Source organism: Glycine soja, chromosome 10 (genome assembly GCF_004193775.1).
Source record: "Glycine soja cultivar W05 chromosome 10, ASM419377v2, whole genome shotgun sequence".
In the NCBI taxonomy this organism is placed as follows: domain Eukaryota; kingdom Viridiplantae; phylum Streptophyta; class Magnoliopsida; order Fabales; family Fabaceae; genus Glycine; species Glycine soja.
In genome coordinates, this window is record NC_041011.1 from 24911462 (window position 1) to 24937576 (window position 26115).

At 32.7% G+C, this 26115-nt stretch overlaps 1 protein-coding gene and 1 long non-coding RNA gene across 2 annotated transcripts; both read right to left on the reverse strand.

The window, feature by feature from the left end:
- Positions 1 to 17431: 17431 nt before the first annotated feature.
- On the reverse strand, positions 17432 to 18989 carry LOC114369770. Its single transcript, XR_003657696.1, has 2 exons — positions 18831 to 18989; positions 17432 to 17992 (listed from the first exon to the last, which is right to left on the reverse strand). It is a non-coding gene; the product is annotated as an uncharacterized LOC114369770 (long non-coding RNA).
- A 1609-nt stretch (positions 18990 to 20598) lies between these two features.
- LOC114371912 (eukaryotic translation initiation factor 3 subunit E) lies at positions 20599 to 24382 on the reverse strand. The gene is made up of 8 exons (XM_028329230.1): positions 24255 to 24382; positions 23626 to 24004; positions 22468 to 22695; positions 22248 to 22369; positions 21856 to 22075; positions 21557 to 21699; positions 21061 to 21198; positions 20599 to 20908 (listed from the first exon to the last, which is right to left on the reverse strand). Exons 2-8 carry the CDS (start codon positions 23986 to 23988, stop codon positions 20809 to 20811), a joined length of 1314 nt encoding a protein of 437 aa, XP_028185031.1. The 5' UTR covers positions 23989 to 24004; positions 24255 to 24382; the 3' UTR covers positions 20599 to 20808.
- Between the last annotated feature and the right edge of the window lie 1733 nt (positions 24383 to 26115).

Sequence of the window (26115 nt, forward strand, 5' to 3'; positions counted from 1 at the left end):
AACAGAGCTTGAGTCGCCTTTTATAGACTTTAGAGAAAAGATCCATTATGGGATTTTCGCTTGCCTTGATATGACTGGTTTCTCACAGCTAGAGACATTGTAATGTGTCGCATTATTGTGGAAAGAGAAGGAATAAAGTACAAACAACAACATGTACTCCTTCCAACACAACAAAAACAACTTACAAGAATATTTCTTCGTATTTCTTCTATTATCTTCTATTTTGTCCTTTTATACTTGAAATTCAAATGTTATCAATTCAAAATAAGAGACAAACTAAATTTACTAAAGATAAGTGTGCACAATTCCCTTTATAGCTAACATGAATCAAATACATGATTGGACGTCACTTTGTACATGATATAAAATAATTTGTGCAAGTGAATAAGTCCATTGGATGTGAATAAAGGAACATTGTGTATGGACACTAGTTTTCACAAATGAGTGAATGTTAGTTTATAACAACGTGTTGGATGCTGAATGTAATTCTTAATAAAAAAAACACAAGTTTCTGAGTGTGAATGGACGACAACTAATAAGAGCATAGTATAAATGCTTATTATCGTGTTTGCTCATATGTAGTAAGTCTTGTTCCACTTAAGAATAAATCATTAGTCATTCAATAATCTATATCTTTGTAATCATCAAAACTAAGGGTATGGATGGATCGTCCAGGTAGAGTATAATTGACCATCTAGACTTAACACAAAATTGAAATAATGTCAACTTACAAGGACTAAAATTAGAAAAATGAAATTACAGAGACCAAAAATGAAAAAGTACAAACTTACAAGGACTAAAAACATACTTAAGTCTAAATTCAATAAAAAGAAGACTTAAATATGTTTATGGTCCCTCTAAGTTAGAATTTGTTTTTGATCCATGTAAGTTCATTTTCTAATTTTAGTCCCAAGTTTGTGTTTTTCAATTTTTATCCTTATAGGATATTTTGTTTATTTTTAATCATTGTAATTTACTTTTTTTCAATTATAATTGTGACACTGTCTACCCCGACATACATATAAATAAGAAAAACATTTAAAATGTCGAATTAACTAAAATGATTTTATTTTAAGCACAAAAGAGTCATGTGAGTAAAAGGATCACATTCGCTTTACTATTACCACATAAAACTTACTAAAAACATATCCGGCTCAGAACAAGGCCGTCAAAGTTTACAAAAGAAATCTTGTTCTGCAGTAGAATGAAATAAAGTAAAATAATATCATGCAATTGAACTACAAACTCATGCTCCAACGTCACATCCTATCAGAGCATTGTGTCTCAGCATTCTCTAGCACGCGGTTCTTTAAAGTCATCCACTTACTCATCTACTCCCACGAACACAAGGTTCGAGATCATCACAGGATCCAAACACAAACAACACAAAAGGAGTGAGTGTTAGTCGTCTTATACAACTAACTTTTGTATAGAAAACATTTTCCAAAACTTGTATAGTTCCCCAATTTATGGTTATTTTTTAGTGATTTTTGTAAATAAATTTTTGTTTTATGGATAAAGTTGTCTCTAGAATATGTCCATTGGATTTAATGATAAGACATGTGCAATTTCAGGTGAAAAAGAGGCTAAGTCATGAAGTGTCAAAAGTTACAGTTGAGCTTAGCTCATCAGTGGGCTAAGCGCACATCCACCGCTACGTGTAGCTTCAGCGTGCTTAGCGCGACAAAAGAATCTGTCAGGTCATCAATATCAAGGTCGCGCGCTAAGCGCGAGATCAGTGCGCTAAGCACAACAGTTGTCTTCAGTCAGGCTCAGCGCACAACTGGCGCTAAGCTCAAACCCACTTACTCGCGCTAAGCTCAACGTTGCGAATTCAGAGCCTATTTAGCCTGTTTTGTGCAAAATTAGAGTAAGCAAATGATTTGCACAGATTTTAGAGCACACCACAGTGCCTATTTCGGGAAAAGAGCTCTGGAGGCAGCAAGAGGAGCAACTTTTGCAGAGATACCTAGGTTTTGTAAGCTTATTATTATTGTTAGGGTTTCTTTTGTAATGGCTCGCTAAACACCCTAGTCGGGGATTTCTAATGAACAACTGATGTAAATACTTAATATCTAATTGATTATGTTTTCTGTGTCCAATGCTTCCTTCAATGCTTAATGTTTGTATGCTTTTGGTCTGATCATCCATTTGTGTGCATAGTTAGGTGACTTTAGCATTAGGAAATGTATTGTTGCCTTAGAACTTGATTGAAGCAAGATCGAACTTAGTCTTACAAGAGGGATCTGCGGATTAAGTTTTGGTTTTAATTATGTTGTTACAATAATGCTGTTTAGTCTAGACCTAGTCTTACAAGAGGGATCTGCAAACGAAGCTTAGGCTAAATTAGGCTAAACTTTCGTAAGCTGCTTGAGCTGAGTCTAGTCTTACAGGAGGGATTTGCGGACGAAACTCAGTTTAAGTTAGTCTAAACTTAAGAGGGTCGTCTAAATTGGGCCTTGTCAACAAGAGGGATCTGAGGACGAAGCTTGGATTGATTCGGTCTGACGAGGGATCGAGGTTTAGTAATTTAGGCTACAACATAGAACACAAGAGCATGATTGATTAGAGAAATATATTTATATGCATCAGCTTGTTTGTTAGAAAGACCCAACATTTCTACCTACTGCTGTCACTTTTACTTACCTTGCATCTTATAGTTTTTAGCATAAAGGTTTAGTTTAAATTCTGTTTGAAATTATCAATCAGACATGTTCTCTCAACAATGCTTCATTTCTGAACTTAACTCAGGCTAACATTAGTTCCCTGTGTTCGATACTCAGATTCATTCGTTTTAATTTTTAAATACTTGACGATTCAGTGCGCTTTTTGGCAAATCGGATTTCCCTTGAATATATTTGTACGAAGAAAAAGTGGAACAAAAAGTAACCGTAGGGGAAATCCAACAGTGAGTTATCATATTTATAAATAAAATACAAATAAACAAATACATAATCAATATAAATTATAGAAGTATTTATAAGTGTATCTTGGGAGAGATACACTGACATTGTGGTGCCTCGTAAGCTTTTACCAGAAAGGAATGTGGTAGTCTACTATACAGAGTTTGATGAGTTCGAGGAGGAACTCGAGAGACGCCATTGGGATGAGGAGTTGACTGACTTTCTAGACGGCAATATTGATGTTGCCATTGTAAAGGAATTCTATGCAAACCTCTATGACCCCGAGGACAAATCACCTAAGCAGGTGAGGGTGAGAGGTCATTTGATTAAGTTTGATGAGGATACTCTTAACACATTTTTGAAGACCCATGTTGTAGTGGAAGAGGGGGAAACCCTTTGTGCTTACTCTAGATTTGCACTCCCGAGGCCTGATCCTCAGGAGTTAACTGCTAAGCTCTGTATCCCAGGGAAGGGATTCGAGCTTAATGCTGATGGGTAGCCTTTGAAGATTCTGAGGAAGAACATGGCCATGCTTGCTCGAACTTGGAGCGTTCTTTCCTTTTCAAACCTTATTCCCACTTCCCACACTTCTGATGTCACTCTTGACAGAGCTAAACTCATTTATGGCATCATCATGAAGATGGACATGAATGTGGGGTACCTCATCTCCCACCATATCTACCTCATAGCACAGCATGACACATCCAGACTAGGATTCCCTGCCTTGATCACAGCTTTATGTAAGGATAGGGGAGTTCAGTTAGATTTGAGGTCCCTGAGGAGCCTGAGTCCTGCCATTAATTTGGCATATATTAAGAAGAACTGTTGGAATCTTGATGATCCAACAGTAACTTTCAGAGGACCCAGGAAGGCTAGGAGTAAGAGATCTGAGGCCCCTTCTACTTCTGCACCACCAAAGGCACCAGCACCTTCTTCTTCTTCAATACCCCCTTTTTCATCCACTCAGATTGTAGTTATTCCTCGTACACCGATACAGATTCCACTTCCAGCTCATATATCTGCAGGACCATCAGATTTTATTTTTACACCGCAGATGCTGCACTCCATGCTCCAGAGCATCCACAGGGGGCAGTCCATTATCATGCAGAGCCTTCCGGGCTTGGGATTGCCCTCCATTACGAGCATGGAGGAGTTTGAGGCTCATGTGGCCTGGCCAGGAGACCAAACCTCTTCTTCTGAAGGGGGTGGAGCCTCTGCAGCCCAGGAGCCTGTGACTGAGGAGCCACCAGCACTAGCACCAACAGCTGCAGAGGAGGAGAATACTCTAGATCAGACTCCATAGCCATCTCTAACCCCTGCACATATACCTGAGGATGCTGCACCAATGGCGGAGCCTGAGCAGCTTATACAAGATTCATCAGCAGCTCCATCACTGGATCTTAATGAAGACCAGCCACAGGAGGAGCAGGACGTTTAAATTTTTGCATTCTGAACACTTTAGTTTATTTTCAATTATTTTATGATTTATGTCATTTAAATTTCAGCTTTTATGTTTTAGTTCTTTAAATTTCAGCATTTAAATTTCAATAGTGTAGTTGTTTGTTTGCTTGTACAAAAAGCTTGATTGAACAATGAATTGGTTGAACTTTGTATGTAGTGGCTTGTTTGGTATGAAATGAGTGTTTGAAAATGATTTGATTGAGCAAATGTATGAATTGAATGGATTGGGATGATTAGATGATTGTTTTGATCAAGTTTGCAGTCATTAGAAGAGAATGAGCATGTGATTGGAAGTATGTCTGAAAATGTTAGTTGGTTGTCAAATTGATTGTGAAGGAATGCATTAACCGTATCCCGGTGAGAGTGTGATCCTTAAATTTTGAGAGAAATGACTATCATTTAGTACTGATTTTTGTGTCAATCTCTGAAGTATGGAATGGATGCATGAATTTGAGGATGATGAAGGCCTTGTTTGATTATGAATAGCCACTTAGCCAAAAAGTTGACCATATGTTTGAATGAATTATCCCTTGCACCCAGTTTGAGCTGAATGAATTTATTGATTGATTGAACCTGGAGCCTATTCAGTTGCATCATCCACAGAAGCTAGGCTCAAAGCAAATTTGTCCCAAATTTGGGGGAGTTATTATCAAGGTAAATTTGTCCCAAATATGGGAGAGGCACTGGGTAAGAATTGAAATGGTCAAAGAAAATAGTATACACACACTGTTTATGTATATAATGTTTTATGTGTGCAAAAAAAAAACTGTAAGTACAAATGAAATTAATAAGTGTGTATGCTGCAAAATAATGAATGAAAGCTAAGTGCCTAAATAAAGGGCGAGTATGGGTTAGGAATGAATGAAAAAGTGAAAGTTATTCTATGGATGAATGCTCTCCTAGAGCCTAAGCTTTTGAATCCTAGAAAAACCATGATTTGTTGGTAGCCTAACCCCATTACAAGCCTAGAAAGTCCTTCGGATTCAACTTTGTGTGTTCATTATTGTATGATATGAGATGAAATGCAAAGGTTGGAACTTGTGTTGGTTGTTTATGATGGAATAAGCCTAAACACTTAAGCTTGAGTGAAACAATGGCTGTGAGGTTTTGGTTGATGATCCTTCCTTGATTTTTGTCATGCTTACTAGCTTATTTCAGCTGTGACTCTAATGCTTATGCTCCTTTCTTTGGAAAGCTGCATGCTTGGGAGAAGTGATTGATTTAAGCATTCCATGATATTCAGCTCATATGGTTGAATTCCTTTATGAATCAGACACCATTTTCTTTTGATTGACCACTGTCTGTGTCACTTGAGGACAAGTGAGTTTTTCTTTCTTTGCTTGAGGACAAGCAAAACTGTAAATTTGGGGGAGTTTGTTAGTCGTCTTATATGACTAACTTTTGTATACAAAACATTTTTTAAAACTTGTATAGTTCCCCAATTTATGGTTATTTTGTAGTGATTTTTGTAAATAAATTTTGTTTTGTGGATAAAGCTGTCTCTAGAATATGTCCATTGGATTTAATGATGAGATATGAGCAATTTCAAGTGAAAAAGAGGCTAAGTCATGAAGTGCCAAAAGTTACAGTTGAGCTTAGCTCATCATTGGGCTAAGCGCACATCCACCGCTAAGCACAGCTTCAGCGTGCTTAGCGCGATAGAAGAATCCGGCAGGACATCAATATCAAGGTCGCACACTAAGCGCGAGATCAGTGCGCTAAGCGCAGCAGTTGTCTTCAGCCAGGCTCAGCGCACAATTGGCGCTAAGCTCAAACCCACTTACTCACGCTAAGCGCGAGGGTGGCGCTAAGCGCAACGTTGCGAATTCAGAGCCTATTTAAAGCCTGTTTTGTGCAGAATTAGGGTAAGCAGATGATTTGCACATATTCCAGAGCATACCACAATGCCTATTTTGGGAAAAAAAGCTCCGGAGGCAACAAGAGGAGCAGTTTTTGCAAAGATACCTAGGTTTTGTAAGCTTATTATTATTGTTAGGGTTTCTTCTATAATGACTGGCTAAACACCCTAGTTGGGGATTTCTAATGAACAACTGATGTAAATACTTAATATCTAATTGATTATGTTTTCTGTGTCCAATGCTTCCTTCAATGCTTAATGTTTGTATGCTTTTGGTCTGATCATCCATTTGTGTGCATAGTTAGGTGACTTTAGCATTGGGAAATGTATTATTGCCTTAGAACTTAATTGAAGTAGGATCGAACTTAGTCTTACAAGAGGGATCTGCGGATTAACTTTTGGTTTTAATTATGTTGTTACAATAATGTTGTTTAGTCTAGGCCTAGTCTTACAAGAGGGATCTGCGGACGAAGCTTAGGCTAAATTAGGCTAAACTTTCGTAAGCTGCTTGAGCTGAGTCTAGTCTTACAAGAGGGATCTGCGGACGAAACTCAGTTTAAGTTAGTCTAAACCTAAGAGGGCTGTCTAAATTGGGTCTAGTCCAACAAGAGGGATCTGAGGACGAAGCTTGGATTGATTCGGTCTAACGAGGGATCGAAGTTTAGTAAATTAGGCTACAGGATAGAACACAAGAGCATGATTGATTAGAGAAATATATTTATATGCATCAGCTTGTTTGTTAGAAAGACCCAACATTTGTACCTAGTGCTGTCACTTTTACTTACCCTGCATCTTATAGTTTTTAGCATAAAGGTTTAGTTTAAATTCAGTTTGAAATTATCAATCATACATGTTCTCTCAGCAATGCTTCATTTCTGAACTTAACTCAGGCTAACATTAGTTCCCTGTGTTCGATACTCAGATTCATCCATTTTAATTTTTAAATACTTTACGATCTGGTGCGCTTTCTGAAAAACCGGATTTCCCTTGAATATATTTGTACGAAGAAAAAGTGGAACAAAAAGTAACCGCAGGGGAAATCCAACAGTGAGTTATCATATTTATAAATAAAATACAAATAAACAAATACATAATCAATATAAATTATAGAAGTATTTATAACATAGCTTAACTTAATACAATCCACGTCACTTCACCTCTTTATCATTTAAAATTCATTTTTCAATCTCCAATCACGTTACACATAAATCACACACTCGAGTCAAGACGTAACAACACTCATCAATTTCATAATAAACAATTCACAAGCGTTTACTAAGACTCAAGTATATGCAATGTGACACCATGTCAATGATAAACAACACCAGGACACTTAGAAGTATATAACAAGACACACCACACAATGGATATGTCAGGCCACTCTCACTAAGTAAAATCATAAGGTGACCAATCAGGGTCACTCTGTTTTGCGAGAATGTTCCAACCATATGGGATCAACATAGGCTTAAAGAAGCATTCAAACCAAGTGTATTTACCCCCAAGGCCTAGACTCCAAAGAATCCATTAGGGTCTCACCTTCCTCATTCAGGTCCAACCCCTAAAAAAAATTTGCATGCAGACACTACTCATGAATTATACAATACACACGACCTCACACTTGTTTTCAAACACATTTAACACATTGAGCTACAATTTAACACCTCAGGTTCCTAACTTGGAACCCTACACTTTTGTTTTAATACCTCGCACATAAACATTTTTCTCAAGGTAAACACCATTTGGGTTATTGTATAATTCACAACTCACAACACAAGTAATTTGCACATCAAGTATTAACCACACACTTATTCACAACCATATCTCATGTCCACAATTAAACATCTCACAATGTCATTATCCATCATCACATGTTTACGTGTATCTCGCAAATAAACACATGCTCAACTTTGCTTTTATACTCAATCTCAATAACAATGTTATAATCTCAAAGCAACATGTTATCTCATAATTCATCACATATTCAATTTATCAATTATAAATGTGACACCCTCTACCCCTCACATATATACTAACAAAGGAATAAAAATTCAAATATTAATTAAAAGTATTTTTAAAACATTTTTAAAAATAAGTCTTTCAAAGGGGTAAAAGGCTCACATTCACTTTCTTCTACATCATATTCAAACTTGTTCAAATAAATAATAAAGTCATCTTAACTCAAACAAGGTCGTCTAAGACTTCATACAATTAATATAAAACCCTATACCCCAATGTCACATCCTACCAGAGCGTTCTGTCCCGACGTCCTTCATCACAAGGTTCCTTAAAGCAATTCACCTAATCATCTGCTCCCCCGAACACAAAGTTCAAGATCATCACAGGATCCAAACACAAACAACACACAAGGAGTGAGTTATCACATTCCTAACTAATAGAGAAAAAATATAACTAGATATACATATCATATAAATGAGGGACAACTTACTTAAACATAACTCACGTAATTCCATCATTTTGTCATTTAAAATTCACTTTTCAATCATCAATCACATTGTACATGAATCACATAATCTGATCAAGACATAATAACACATCAATTTCATAATGAACAATTAGCAGGCGTTATGCAATAGTTATGCTAAGACTCAAGCCTATATGCAATGTGGTACCATATCAATGAAAAACCACCCTGGGGCGCTTAAGAGTACATAACAAGAGACACCACACAATGGGTATGTCAAGTCACTCTCACTAAGTAAAATCATAGGGAGACCAGTCAGGGTCATGTTGTTTTGCGAGAATGTTCCAACCATGTGGGATCGACACAAGCTTAAAGAAGCACTCAAACTGGGTGACCCCTAAGGCCTACACTCCGAAGAGTCCGTCAGGGCCTCTCCCTCCTGATTCGGGTCCAACCCCTAAAAATCATTTTTTGCAAGTAGACACTGCTCATGAATTATACAATACCCACGACCTCACACTCGTGTTTTAAATACGTTTAACAAAATTGCGCTACAATTTAACATTGGTTCCTGAATAGAAAACCTACATTTTCTCTTTAACACTGGTTCCTAAATAGGAAACCTACATTTTATCTTTAACATTGCGCATAAACATTTTTTTCAATATCAACATTTGTCGGGTTATTGTATAATTCATAGCTCACAATATAATTAATATCACATCAAGTGTCAAACACACACACTTATTCACAATCAAATATCATGCTCACAGTCTAACATCTCATATTTACATGTATCTCACAAATTGACACATTCAACTTTGTACTACTTAATCTTCATAATAATATTATAATGTCATTATAATAACTTATTACACCTCATAACTCATATACACATCACACAATAATAATATTTGTGTGACACCAAACATATATATGTATATGAGTATAGTAATTAAAACTACATTATTTTTAATAAAAGAATTTCTATAACAATTAATTTAAGATTACATCAAAGAAATTACTACTAGGCATTAACCTTACAACTGTGTTTAATTTATTATTTTAGCATTACAAAATATATATATATATATATATATATATATATATACACGCATAACATGTTGATCGTCATCTTGGGAAGATATAGAATAAGGTAATAATTCATATAAAATAAGCCATTAAAAATAATACTATTTAAAGTATAGTTCACGTTAATAAAAAGAACTCATTTTTTTAGGATTTACACTCAACATAAGAACGCATCAATTTCACATCAATTGGTTCGTCAAACATATAGAATTCACAGTTATAATTATAAAGATAGAATCAAAATTTATAGAAACACCCCAAAACCTATTCCAATTGATACTCTAAGGATCCCTACACATGTTTTCTTTAATTCCCAATTGTAAATAACCCATCCCTTACCTCTAAGCGGGCTCACGTGTCTTCCGACATTGATAGTGGTATCTCTAGCGGTTTCCTGAGATTCCTCCAATTTTTCCTTCGACTGCTCTGATAGAGTTCCCAATCATCAGAGAGACAGAGAAGGGATTGAAGCCTCCACTTATACTGTCTTCTTGTGATTCCTTTTTCTCTCTCCAAGAATATTATCTCGCAAATCTCAATGGTGAAGGTGTGCGGAGTTACATCTCGAACTACATATCAAAATTTCATGAAAATTCAACGGTTAACAAAATCGGGATCGTAGTTTTACTAAGATCGTTTTGGGTTTTTACAGGAAAAGAGAAAGCTACGGTGTGAAGGGTATTTCTCTTAGATCCGACATGCTTTTGCAATTCCCAATGGTGAGAATGCTTGGAATTGGGTTGCAAACATGGTGCTCAAATTTCACGACGATCCAACGGTGAACAAGTCTGAGATCGTCATTTTTCTGATATTTGTTTGGTGGGCTGCGGGAAAAAGAAAGGGTTTTGGGGAGGAGGAGAGGGAAAACGAAATTGAGGGGATAAGCAGTCGTAAAAGCTACCGTCTGACCTAACATATCGCTATTTATATCTAGAGTACTCAAACCTATTATTTTATTTATTTTTATTATTTTATAAAAACAAACTCTATTTTATTCTCTATCAAATGAATAAATAAAATACCTTTTTTTATTTTTTTATCAAACTATTATTTTAATACACTTATTTCTCTTTATTTATTTAATTATAAAAAATTTATCATAAAACTCTATTTATTTACAAATAAAAATTATTTTAAAATTAGTCTATGAAAAATGGGATGTTACAATACACAATTTCATGATCCCAATATAATAATTTATCACACTAATCTAGTAAATCTTATCCAAAATACAAACAAATTATATAAAAATATCTCTCACAATATGGGGAGTAAAACCCCTCAAACAAATTCACATAATCATCATACAGGAAGAATTACAATACAATAAGCATCCCAAAATAAACTCAAATTTGATCCTCTAAGGATCCCTATGTTCATTTTAATCCCAATTGCAATAAACTCATCATTTATCTTTAAGCGGGCTCAAGTGTGTAGTCTGACAGTGATAGCAGCATCTTTAGCTGTTTCCCAAGATTCTCCAAGCTTTTCCTCTGGTTGCTCTGCTAGTGTTTCTAAGGATTAAAGAGAAAGAGAAGGGATTAAAACTCCATTTCATTGTTCCCGTGCAAGGGGAATTGCTCTCACCACAGACACTATTTTGCAAATTTCAACAGTGGGATGTGAGAAAATGTGTTCCAAACCTAATGTTCAAATTTTACGACGATCTAACAGTTAATAAGTTCTTAATCATAATTTTACTAGATAGGTTTAGATGTATGCGGGAAAAACAAAGAGCTAAGTGCGAGGGACATTGCTTACCCTCACCACATACATTATTTTAATACCATTGATATCAATAGTAATTTTAATACCATAAATTAAATTTCAAAAATATTTATTTTCATAAATATAGAAGAGTTGGTTCTAATTCAAAATTTCTATTAATTTATACTAAATACAATTAAGTCAAAATTATTTTATGAAAATAAAAATGAATTAGAAAGCTTTTAATATTAAATTAAAATTGAATAAATCAATTTTAAAGTTTTTAGAGATTAAAATTTTGCAGTTTATAATGCTAAAAAAATTAAAAGTTTTTATTCTAACGAATTAAAAATAAAGAATGATTCTCTTTAACACATCAAATTAAATTTCTAAATATATTTTTTATAACTTTTTTATTATTTTTTTCGAAAAATTAGAAATTATCGTCATTTTTTAAATTATGTATTGAGTTGGTGTTTATTAAATTTTCACATGAAAAATTCAAAAATATCATAAACTATGCTACATTTACTACATTAGTTAACACAAAATTAGACTAAAATTTAGAAATCAATAAAATTTTGGAAACGCTTACACCTAATGTATTTATAAATATCTTTTAAAATTGGATTGTTTTTAATAAAAATAATTATTTTTATTCGATTTTTTTTAATAAAGTAAACTCAGTTTTTTTATTTTGATTTATATTTAGTTATATTTTACTTTTAAAACAAATATTTTCAATATTAAACGTTATCAAAATGACAATAAATAATCAATAATTCAAATATCTTATTGTTGGTGATGCATTTTTTGTATTTTTAATTAAATTTTAAATTTGTAATCAAATTATATAACACAAATTATTAAAGATTTGGATCCTTAACCGTAAAATGTAGTATAGACTTCTAAACTTATATAAGATTATTTTATAATAACTTTAAATGCAAAATTATTTGATTCAAAATATAAAGATTATGCTAAATAATTTAAATTTAAATTTTAAAATATTTCTTGATGTAAATATAGAATTGATCATAATTCAAACTTTCTAACAACTCTTATTAATTATAATTAAGTCAAAATTAATTTATCATTTAAATAATAATAAAATATAAATATGTTAAGTGATTCAAATTAAAATTTTAGAATATTTATTAATTTTATCAATTTCAAATTTTCAATTCATTATTGTATTACCTTTATGCAACCTACCTTGAAAAATATTAAGAAAATCAAAATAAAAAATTTTATTACCCACACACGGAAAACACATGAAAAAATAATTAAAAAATATAAAACAAAATAAACACAACATATAAAACAATTTTTCATAAAAAAACATATAAAACAGATTGAAATCTAAACAATATTAATGAATAAAATTTAATGTTTACAGATACAGATTGACCCACTACATAAAATATAATAATTTTATAAAAAAAAAAAAAGTCTTATCTATCAACCCAATTATTTTTTAAAACATGAAAAAATAAAAGAAAAAGAATCAATGTGTTATTAATGACTGATTGGCTGTAATATAATCTCTTTTTTTGCAATTGGCGTATTTAATCATGTAAAGAAATAATAAAAAATTTAAAATGAATAACAAATAAACTAATTTTATGTGTTCATTTGAGGATTATTTTCAAGCCAATGTTTGTTACATAATAAACGTAAAAAGCAGGTTTGGGCTTTTTCAAGTTGTTCAATGGCCCCTTCCCATAATTCTTCTTTTGGTTTCAAATTAAAAACTAAAACAAAATTATTCTTCTGTTTAGTCATTCCTATAAACAGTTGTGCCTAGGAATGACAATGGGGCGAGGTAGAAACAAATATCAAAGAGGCAAGTTTCAATTTTTAATATCCATCCTCGTCGGATTTTATCGAGTGCACTGGTAATCCATATACACTTTGTTTTATAAGTTTACTTTTCTTATATATTTTAAATATATTTTATATTAAGTTTTTAATTGTATTTTAATTCAAACAACATATAAATATATTGAATAACAAAAGAATTAAAGTTAAAAAATTAAGAATTCAATTATATTTATAGTTAAATTTATATTTTTAATTTTGTTATTTAATTATTTAACTATTAAGCTAATTGATTTATATTTTCAAAAAATTATAAAAATAAAATCTTTAATGTATATTATTTATATATATATATATATATATATATATATATATATATTGTGACAAAAAAGTTATAAAAAAAATGTAATAGTGACGAGTACGGGTACGGGTATAATTTGACACTCATCCACGTCCTCATCCACACTTAAACAATTTGGTTAATACTTGTACTCGTACCTATAATTGATCAAAGTGGGTATTTTTCATCAAAGTTAGGACAATATTTGGAAGTATGGGATTATTTGTCATGCCTAGTTGCCTCTAAAATCTATCAAGTCATTCCTACAAGTAGTTGTCTCTGAAATATGTAAAAGACAAACACATACACCATCACCATCAGAACACCTTCTCCTCCATCCTGAACAAAACAACTCTTGCCATAGTTGATTCCACACAATTGTCTTCATCACCATCAATCAACGATGAAAGCATAGAACTCTTATTTATTTAAAAATTAACCACAAATGATCAAAATTCTTCTAATAGATTTGAACCAAATTACCAGAAATCAAATTTGAAAGTAGATATACACATTTCATCATTTATATAATGTGTATTCACAGAAAGAGCATAGTGCTTTACCTTTTTGTGTTCCTTTGGTGGTTTCTTCTCAAAGAGGAAACCATCACAATTACTTAATTTGGCAATTAAAAATACAAAATCAAATCGGTTAGGCATGAGAAATTTGAGAAGAAAAGAATAAAGAGGAAGGAAGAAGGAAAAATCATCGTCATCATGGCCAACAACGGGGACATCAAACCTCTAACTTTACTTTTAATTGACTAAAAAATCGAAAGTTGAAAGTATAATACAAAAGCATGTGGTCATTGTTACCACTAAGTGCGAAATCTAAAAAAAATGTATAGAAATAATGTGAGGAAAGAAGAAAACCACAAGGCTTTGTTTGCTTGATTCTTTAAGGAAAATGGTCATTGAAGGTTGCATAATTTTACTTCATCTTTTTTACCATCAACCTGTTTATGTGGGTGATAGTTGTGTTGAATACAAGTGTGTGGAGCTTAAACACAACGATGATGTGGGAAAAATGTTTTGCCTTTTTTCAAAATTTAGTAGCAAAGGCCTGATTAAGTTAAATGCAACTTTTAGTCGATCTCTAGATGAAATCCTTGTCCTCCTGCACAAACCAAGGAAACCAAGATTTGCTTATCTAATCATTGCTCTGATGTGTGATAAATCTGTGTAGTCATGTTTTTGCTTTATAAAAATTATACGTTCCTTTTTTTTAAGAAAAGTTTGTTCTATCAGTGTTGATGTTTGCTTTATGAATCAATTAAAGAGATCGTTATCGCTACTAGGTGTGTGTTGTTTAAACAGATGATGAATGCAAAATAAAAGTAATTCAACCACAACATGAACTAAAAAAAATATGTCAAAACAATAAAAATTGTACATACTACAGCAAACGATGTGATAATAATACAATAATCAACCGCCTCTACCACCTTTCTTGCCACCATCCTTGTCAGGCCTCTTCCTAGGTCTCTATGTCTGAGTTGCACCCAATTGTTAAGCCCTCCTCCAACAATTGCAAAGCTCATTGCATTGAGTTGATGATGACTTATGTCCTCTAGCACAACTCTGAGCTCTAGCAAGCTTTGCATAGCTCCTAAAGCCATATAAAATTGATCCTACAATAATAATTACAATTAGGAACTATTTTTTTCAAAGACAATTTAGAAAAAGAAATCAACAAATCCAATTTGCATGCAGGAATTTAAAGATATGTTTTCCAAGGAGATTCTTCATGGACTATCGCCTTCAAGAGGCATAGAACATCAAATTGACCTTCTTCCATGAGCTTTATTGCCTAACAGGCCAACTTACAAAAGCAATCCCCAAGAGACTCAGGTTGTAAACAGAACTTTGTCTTTTCTTCTTAGAGCTGTGATTAAAAAGAATATAAAGAGTTGGGAAGAATGTCTGCCTTGTATTGAATTTGCATACAATAGGGCTATACATAGCACTACACAACACTCTCCATTCGAAGTAGTGTATGGTTTTAATCCCTTGACTCCTCTTGATTTGTTACCATTGCCTAACATTTCTGATTTTAAGCATAAGGATGCACAAGCTAAAGTTGAGTACGTGAAAAGATTGCATGAGCAGGTGAAGGTTCAAATTGAAAAAAAGAACGAAAGCTATGTCAAGCAAGCCAACAAGAACAAGAAGGAAGTGTTACTTGAACCAGGTGATTAGGTTTGGGTACACATAAGGAAGGTGAGGTTCCCTAAACAAAGGAAGTCCGAACTTACAAGATCGATATTCCAGGTGAGTATGGAGTAAGTTCTTCTTTTAATGTTGACTTGACTCCCTATGTGACAGGTGATGATTCTGAAGATTTGAGGGCAAATACTTTCCAAGAAGGAGGGAATGATGGGAATCCTAAAACTGCCCAAATACAGAGACCTATGACCAGGAGTAGGACCAAACAGTCAATGGATACCTCCAACAAATGGTAGCAGACATACTTAACAAGGCCCAAGTGGAGAAGGATGAAGGTCCAGAGGCACAGGAACTACTAAGAATATTAATTGTTGCTGAAAGCCCAGATTAATTTGAAAGCTCATACCAAATATGTTCTTTTTTATATTTCTATTTTTTCGTTGTCATTTTTTGGCCCAAACTAATTTGAAGGCCCATGTCTATTTCTATTTTTTTATACACTATATGTATGGATTTCGTTTTCAATAGAAGAACTTTTGGCATTTTGCGAATATTTTGTGAGAGCTTCTCTCTGGGTTCCTTGCTAAACCAATCTTGAACTTATCAAGGTAATCCTTTGTTAGACAAGTGACCTCGATAACTTAAGAGGGAGGTGAATTAAGTCTTACAAATTTTCCACTAACAAATTTTAACCCCCTTTTAAATGATATATGATAGGCTCAGAATGTAGAAGAAGAAGAAGCAATCAATTTAATAATGTTCTTTTAAATGCGCAAGACAAAGTAAACTACAATAAAATAACTCAGATAAGGAAAGAGAAGAATGTAAACTCGTTTTATCCTGGTTCAGCCACTTCTCGTGCCTACGTTCAGTCCTCAAACAACCCACTTGAGATTTTCCACTAACTTTGTAAACTCTTTACAACTTTTGAACACACCTTGGGATCTCTCTCCCTTGTGTTCAGGATTCTCACAAGTCAAGAGACAAACAATCTCTTAATCACAACAATGTTTTTAGAATGTACAGAAGAATTTCTCTCTTTTAGAGATGATAATTGTTTCGCCTCTAGGACAACTGTGAAATTTATCAGCAAGTGTACTGAGTCACACAAGTAGTATAAAATGATAAGACCGAGTATCGTATCCACAGGGAGTTTGTTTCATTCAGAAAAGCGTCATTCAATAAGTAGACATTTGTGTAACATCATGAAATAGAAATAAAAACAGGATATAGTTACAATTCTAAAGATAACTATAAAATTAACTAAGTAAATGCGAGAAATAAACTGATGATTAAAATGTTGGGCCTTTCTACTAAGTGACTTGATACAATTGAGGGTTTTTCTCTATCTAATGTTGTTTCTGTGTTCTATGCTGAGGACAATTATCCCAAATACCGATGTCTGGTGTGAATGGGCTAATTCTAATTAAACTTCATTCTCGGATCCCTCGTCGAACTTAGCCTAACCAAACAGCATTAAGATCACAGCATATTAAAAACTAAAGTCCCTGCACTCTGTGTCCAGACAATACAGTTATCTAGTCGTGCTTTATCCAGTTCTAAGAATTCAAAACATTTTCCAATGCTAAAACTCATAACTTTACACACAAATGGGTGATTAGACCAAAAGCATGCAAGAATTAAATGCAGATAGAAGCAATGAACACATCAACACAACATTAAATAGATAGTAAAGAATATTTACATCAAGGCTTAGTAGAAATTCCCAACAAAGAAACTTAGTCTTCCATCACAAGGAAGCACCTTTCAGCTACAAGATGAAGGTTTTTGAAGAAAATTACAGATTACAAAGTGGTGGGGATGTCTCCTCCACCTTTAGGAACCTAGAAATTATTCCTAAACCTAGAATCCTCTTGAAAGCTGAGGATTTTGGCTTCCTTGCTCTGTTTTTCGCCTCTATTTTGCTCTCTACGCTCCTCTATATGCTACATTTCCAACTTCAGCCTTTAAAAGGGTTTTCTGACCTCGAAGGCTCACTTAGCGCCATTTTCGTGCTAAGCACGAGTTAGTGAAATTCCGCTGAGCGAGCTGGGCACGCTTAGCGCGAGAAGAGACAAACGACTCGCTAAGCGAGCTGATGGCGCGCTAAGCGCGCGGATGCATGGCAGATTCTCCTTCAGATTCTCCCAACTCACTAAGCGGGCTAAGTGTCTCGCTTAGCGAGACACCAGCTACTGACCTTTATCTTCTTCATCCTTTTACCTGAAATTGAAGTTGTAAACACATTAATTCACAATAATGGGCAATTCTACTTAGAAAAATTAAACTAAACCTAAAAATATGTACAAACCTACAAAAAGAACCATAAATTAGGGAAAAGACATTATTTTCATAAAGCTTTTCAACACAAAAGTTAGTCGTAAATGACGACTAATAATAATACTAGTTAAAGATCTTATAAGAATACTCAATTGATTTGCAAGTGTTTGACCAATAGTTGTTTAGAGAGTATTTGACAATTAAGTTCTCTTTTTAATATCTCTCTTACTTTTTGAAGTCAGACACACATATATATAGGTTCATTGTGCCTTTTCAAAATGGTTTGAAGATATGTGTCTTTTCAAAAAGTTTTTCTGAAATTTTCTCACTGGTAATCGATTACAGGATTCTGATAATCGGTTACACAGTTATATTTCAGAAGAGTCATGACTTTTCAAAGATTTTTTTAAAATCTCTTTACTGATAATCGATTATAAGATTCTGGTAATCGATTACACAGATTAAAATTCAAACAATTTTATGTCATTAGTCAAAAATATTATCACAAACTCTCTGGTAATTGATTACACAATCTCGTAATCAATTATCAGTTAAAAAAAATTGAATTGATTTAGTCTTTGATAAAAGAGTGATTGATACTAAAGATGTTGATGTCAAACTAAAGCAATCAAATTGAGATTCTTTAAACAAACTTACTAAGTTTTTATCTTAGATTTACTTGATCTTGTTCTTTTGACTTGATTCAATCCATGTTCATCAAATAACCTTTTTGGCATCATTAAATCTACATGATATTCATTCACATCCTTATGGCATCTACCTTGACTTATTTTCCCTCTCTGAAGGTGGCATCATCCAAAGTCTGTGACCTGTATCAAGTGATCACATCAGTCTTCATCAATAAAAGTCTCAACAATAGATGAAAAATGTTCATAAATCCAACACTACACAAATTTTCAAAACAAAAAAAAAATATCAAATCAACACATAAAGAATTTTAAAAAAATAAATAAGATTCAAATACTTATTGAAATATAATTTATTTAAAATCATAAATACCTTTCCATTCTAAACAATGGCCACGATTATCTTTTTTCCCAAGGTTCTTCGTGTAACTCTGCTTAAAGCACGACCTAAAGCTCTTGTTCTAATCATAATATGCAAATTTGGACATCCATACAATTTTATGTTAAAATTCAAACAATACTTTAATCAATTACAATACAATTGTTCATTAAGTTAAAAAATTATTTATATATATATATATATATATATATATATATATATATATATATATATATATTCAAATTTTATTTGTAATTAATTTTATATAGTGAATTAACTTCTTTATTAAAAAGCAACTTAAAAAACAAAATAATTAATTACATAAAAAACAAATATATGATAATTATAAATATATTTATAATTAAAAATAAAATAATGACTTTTTCAAAACAAAAATGAAAATTATGTATTTTTATTAAAATATATTAATTATTTCAAAACAACATTCTAAATAATATACTTACAATTAAAAATATAATTGTTTAAAAACATAATTCTAAATAAACTATTTTTATTTAAAAATCAAACAATATCTATTTAAAAACAAAAATAAAATTAATATATTTACAATAAAAAAATATTTAAAAACACAAAACAATAGCTTTTTCAAAACAAAAATGAAAATAATCTATTTTTTATTAAAATATATTAACTATTTCAAAACAACATTCTAAATAATATATTTAAAATTGAAAAAAATACAATAACTATTTAAAAACAATTCAAAATAATCTTTTTTATTTTTTTTAAAAAATAGCTATTTAAAAAAAATTTAATATATTTAAAATTTTAAAAAATAACTATTTAAAAACATCTTCAAAATAAACTATTTTTATTTAAAAAACAAATAGCTATTTAAAAACAAAAATAGTACAATTCAAAAAATAGTTATTTAAAAAGATAATTCAAAATAAACTATTTTTATTTAAAAATAAACAATAGCTATTTAAAACAAAAATAAAATTAATATTTTTTCAATTAAAAATTCACTATTTAAAATCAAAATTCAAAATAAACTATTTTTATTTAAAAAAGAAACAATAGCTATTTAAAAACAAATTAATATATTTATATTTAATAAATAAAATAACTATTTAAGAAAAAATTTCAGAGGTTGTACTTGTGTGTTCAAAGTCGTTATTTTAATTTTCTCATAGAAGTTGTACCTGTGTTCAAAGTCGTGATTCCATTTACAATTTATTCCTAAATAGATGTTTTTTCAAAATCTATCCCCCATTTGATAATTTTGAAAAAATACAAATCACCCTCTTTTTATATAAAAATAAATTATGCTGCCACGTTACTAGCGATTCAATACTAGGAAAACTATGTAAGCATGATTTCCAGTACTAATTATATATTTTTCCTCACTTTAACACTTAGGAGGAGAGAGTAATCCTTTAGGGACTAAATTAATGGTTACCTCTAGTTATATTTGAGAGACAAATGGAAAGGAAAATGAGTGAAAAATTCCTAAAAATAAAGATGACGAAGAACAGAATGCCTGCACCTGCGATGGTCAGTGAGAGGAAGCTTATGGCAAACATTTTAAGCAAAATCGTTATCAATACTACTTGTTTGGATCCACAAGTAACACAGGAGAACCCCTACTACTCCAAGAGGTATACAGCCCATAAATTTGAATGTAATTCTAAATCCAAAATAAACAGCCAAAAACAATTTGATGCATCCGGATAGATAAAACAAATACTCTCATTGATCTACCTACACAATCATCGTGTTGTTTGAGCTTGTGCATGTTCCAGAAGTTGACTAACCAACTTGTAAGTGCGTCCGTTAAGGGCCTTGGTATGGTCTATCAGTTGTTCATACCTGCAGATATAGAATAAGATTAATGGTCATGAAAATGATGACACACAACATAAACAGAAGAATGTGGTCTACATAGTGAGTCAGAATGGTACAATACAGTAGGAAGCTATAAACGCCCTTATCTATTGAGTCAATAATCAATGTTAACTTACACATTTAGATGATTAGGTTCCATGATAACTGCTCCAGTTTCGGAGTCAATTTTGGCATCAAGCTTTGAGCTCCGGATGAGATTAACAATCCATCTCTCAGCCTCCTCATAATTCAAATTTAACTTCTCAGCAAGCACTCTGAAAAAATTAGAAGTTTTGGTTTTTACTAAAAAAATCCTCGGTATGTCATTTGGTGTGTTACATGAAAAGTAGACCACCGGATATCAACAAGAGAAGCATTTACAAATACAGCATTATATAATGAAAAAAAAAACTAAAATTGATAAATACAGATAAGAGCTAGTGTGTAAAAGCTTTTAAGGCCACAAAATCAAATGTACAACTCTTATTTTGAGCCTTATGTTTTGACAGACTGACACAAAGATCAATGACACAGGCTACATTGCATTTTCCACAGGTGCAAAATTGTAGCATATCAGAAAAACTATAGGCAAAGAGAGCTTAGCTACAACATTTTATATTAGAAGGTGCATACCCCATGTCAATGCGTTGGTGTATTCTACAGTATGTCTCGAAGATAAATAGCCTAGCATTTTCAAGGAACTCATCCCTTAGCGGTACAGTTGAAAAGTTGCTTTCTTCAACTCTTTTACCAAGGAAGGGATCATTAAGTATGACCTGCATTTTTAAAAAGGGTAAGCATAATATAAACAACCCATTACGGGGCTACGCTAGTAGCTAACATGAACAGATATATTATAAGATAAAGGAGAACTGGATAACCCACAAAAGTAATATCACTCCTATAGTTGACATATATTAAAGCAAGCTTACTTCTTCACATTCCCTCATCTTCTTTTGTGCCCCATCAAAGTCATAGTTAACATAAACACAAGCCAAAAACTCAGTGATGGGGTCCTTATAGGAATGCTGCTCCTGTTGAATAACTTTAATAAAATCTTTGAATTGAGGCCTCCTCCTCTTGTTAACAATGAATGCTGTGGCCAAGTATCGCAAAAGGTGTGGAGCACTAGTTTGGATAGCATTTAGATACCTGAAAATTACATCATATCTATAGATGAAGCAGCATTACAAATACTAAGCCTAGAAGATGCAACAATAAAGCGACCCAAAGAGAGGAAGCAGTTGACCAGTTTGACGAGGACAAGAATAACAATAAAAGTAAAGCATGTGAAATATCCTAAGAAAGGATTGGTAAGGCATACTTGTCCTGATTGAACAGATCAATTATTTGTGTTCTCCCATTGTCATGATTAAAAAAGATGAACAGACTCCAATGCATCAGCCATATTCTGCTTTGCACCTGGTTCAAAGGTGATGCAAAATTCTGCAACAAAGTTCACCACCAGTCTATATTAAATATTTTAAGCACAACAAACAAGAACATGCATCTACTCCAAAGACCAACTGACAAACAAGAACAACCTTTGAGTCAATGATTTCCTTCAAGCGGTTGAGCTCTTCAAGAGCGATGTCCCAGTTCTGCATCAAAATTTCAGCTGCCAGCTTCCCCCACAATGCACTCAAACTCCTTTCACTATTTGTGCACAAAGCTCTGTACTGATAAAGATAGTCAGCAGCACCAGAGTAGTTTCCACACTCAAACTGGAATTTGGCATATTGGTACAACGCTTCTATCTGTGCAGGACCAATCTGTTTCAGCAGAATCATTGTTTACATAGTCAGACAGGACTCATACCACAAAATTCAAACTTCCAAAAGTAGAATAATTCTTTTAAAACCACTAAAACAGCAACAAACAACAACTAAAAGGGCAAAATATGCTCAAATAAAATTAAGAAATAAAAATGTGGTGCATGGTTGGATGAAATTTGCAAAATTTAAATGAACTTCATTTTGTAAACTGAGTTTGCAAAAGCAACCTTGATGTTGCTTTCAATTAAAACTTGGATTCAAGCCCAATACAGGTGTGCAAACCGTACTTGATGGAAACCAAACATATCCCCAAACTGAGTTTACCAAGACAAGCACAAGTTAAAGAAGGCCAAACATTAAACCAAACGTTGCTGCAATTACATTACCAAGATACAATCTCACTCAACATAAAAGCAAGATTTTATTATAAATTTAAAGAAAAAAGCTTAGTCTAATTACCCTACACCAAGGTACAAATCAATAGCTTTAAATCCTTATTAGCAAGAAACATTTTCTCACTAGTATAATAACACAACTCAACACATTTTGCGTATCTAGTATCTCCTATCCTACCCGTCGAAGCTGCCAAAAACAACAAATCAACAATTTTAGAGTTTACTATCTTTCTAGTCCCTAAACTTTTTAGGACTTTTGTTTTTATTCCTGAATTCCTTTTACTAGTCCTCAGCTCAACAAAAACCTTCAAGACAAATCAACAATTTTTAGGTTTTTTGTAACTTTCAGTCCCTAAAAAGGAGGATGCAAAAAAAAAAACAGGGATTAAAAATCGGCCAAAAAACGTTCAGGAACTAAAAAGATAGTAAATCCAATATGAATACTATGCAAACACCACACCACCAATCAAAGCCACGTCAATTGTTGTGTATAAAAACAACATTCAACCAACCATCCGGTAAAACCCTAAACCTGATATCGGTCGTTGAGCATCTGGAGATTGTACTGCTTGTCCGCTCGGAGCTCCTGCACAGCAGCCTCGTTCTGGAGGAAGGCGACGAGGGGGGCGGCGGCCTCCTCGAGCGACTTAAGGCGGGCAACGACCTCGGCGCGGCGGTCGACCATATCGTTCGGGACGTCCTCGGTGTGGTAGAGGCTCTTGTGGATGTCCATAGCGTAGTCAACCATGTTGGTGTTGTTGAGAAGGTCGATCTTCGCCTTCAGGATGTGGTCGTCGTCGTAGAGCTGCCGCTCCTGCAGGAACTCCAGGAGAGGGAACACAAGGTGCCTGTCGAGATTCGGCGCCATCCGCGGAGTTAGGTCGTACTCAGCCATCACTCTTCTTCTTCTTCTGCAGCGAAAACGAGAACAAATATACAATACCGTCAATGAATTAAAAATTAGTATATTTTTTTTTTCTTCCGTCGGTTTCAATTAAATGGAGAAAAGAAAAGAGGGAAAAACGTCGCGGGTTCGATCCACGCTCTGTTAACAAAACTAGCATCATAACAAACTAACATTTGCCGATAGAAAATAATGGAGAAGTTTGTTATGTGTTTTTGTGTGAGGGATTCGATTAGAGAGAGAAAGAGAGAGAGCACCTGGTGCTGCGGCGGTGGCGTCTGGGGATAATAGCGGCTCCGAGAGAAGATAGATACAGAGACGCAACACTACTCGGATTCGAGAATAGGGTTTAAAATACAAGAAGGACGAAACGGTGTCGTATAAGTACAAGGTTCTGGTAAAAACTAAAAAAGAGCAAACAAAAAAACTGAGCCTTTTCGAAAGACAAACTAAAAATTGTATTATTGATAAATGAGTTTTTTTAGGTAATTGATAATTGAAAAATGATAATGAAAGTAAGAGAAAAAGGTTATATATATCTTTATAATTGGATGATTATTTTATATTTTATATTATTAGTATAAAAACATTAAACTCTACAAGTAAACGGTGGATTTATTGGGCCATAGGTTGAAGATAGATTTTTCTTTATTACATGGTATTATTTGTTAACTAAATTATTACATCTTTTTGAAGAAGAAAAATTAGTGTTATGTATAATTTATTTGTGGTTATTCATATCTTTTTTTATTTTTTATAATTTATTTATATTTATGTCTTATAATTTCTAAATATATTTTATATCCATAAATAAATTATTATCCTCTTGAAAAAAATTTACATAATTATTAGTCTTTCTAAACTTTTATATTATTTTCTTCTATGTTTGTATTATATTTAACACGTGCAATTGTCTTTCTTTCACGAGTATCGATAATTGGTATATTTACGAGAAAAGTCGTGCAAAGAATTTTAATCATACTATTCACAACTATAACTAGTTAGTAACATGTTCATTTGCATGGATAAGCTGAAAAATATAAATTATAATGTAGGTGTGGACTATATAGTTATAGTATTATATAATATTGTTATTTCTTAAATTTAGAAGCAAGTGAATGAGCTAAAAAGTAATATAAGATAAAAAAGTGAATCATCAATACGTACAAATTAAATTTGATAATGATGCAAAAGAAAAGCAGATATTATATTCCAAAAAGGAAATAACGAAGTCATATTATTGAAGAAATACTGTGTCACAAAAGCTTCAAAACTAAATAAATGTGCAATTTACAAATGTTACTTCAACATTACAGTAAATTTATAAACATGGTAAAACCAAAACATAGTTGACATTGGGATCAGGAAATTCAAAGACTATTTCCATGGCAGGTGTGAAGTTGTGAGCTTTGGAAAAATCTTTCCATCCGCATCCAATTTTTGTCGTCTTTCGTTGGTCATTGTAAACAATGCGACATTCGACAGTCTTCTATAATCAAATGAGTGAATCTTTTCTCTTTCATAAAGTAATACATATTACTTGGAACATCCTGACATAACCAATAACTTAATTTGAGATATCGGATAATAAAAAAAGTTGACAAATGAAGGTGCTTCTGAATTAATTAAGTATATATAGCTAAGTAAGTTACCAAGCTGCTGCACGTGATCTTATATTCATTCATAAGCATCTTGAAAGTCATTGAATTTCACACTTAATGGTATAATGAGTGTCATTTTGGAAAAGTTTTTGCGGCTGGTTTTGAATATGGTTAAGTTGAGTTGAAAGCACTTATACTCGATGACAATAAACAAAGGTTTTTATTTCTCATTCTTGCTTCCCAACATCGTCTTCATCCCCTGTCCCTTATACTCGACCACGACAAATTTTTGTATCCATCCACGACTTTGTATATACTTGACCGATCTTTATCCTAGCCTACTAAAAATTATTATTATTTTGTAACAATATATTTTTACATATTTTTTTTGTCTAATTTTAAATGTAACTAAATTGAATGTCATAAAATTATAATCTTAGGTCATCTATATTATAATTAATTGTTACTCTAAACTTTAGTAGACAATATAAATTTTTAGAATAAATAAAATATGAAT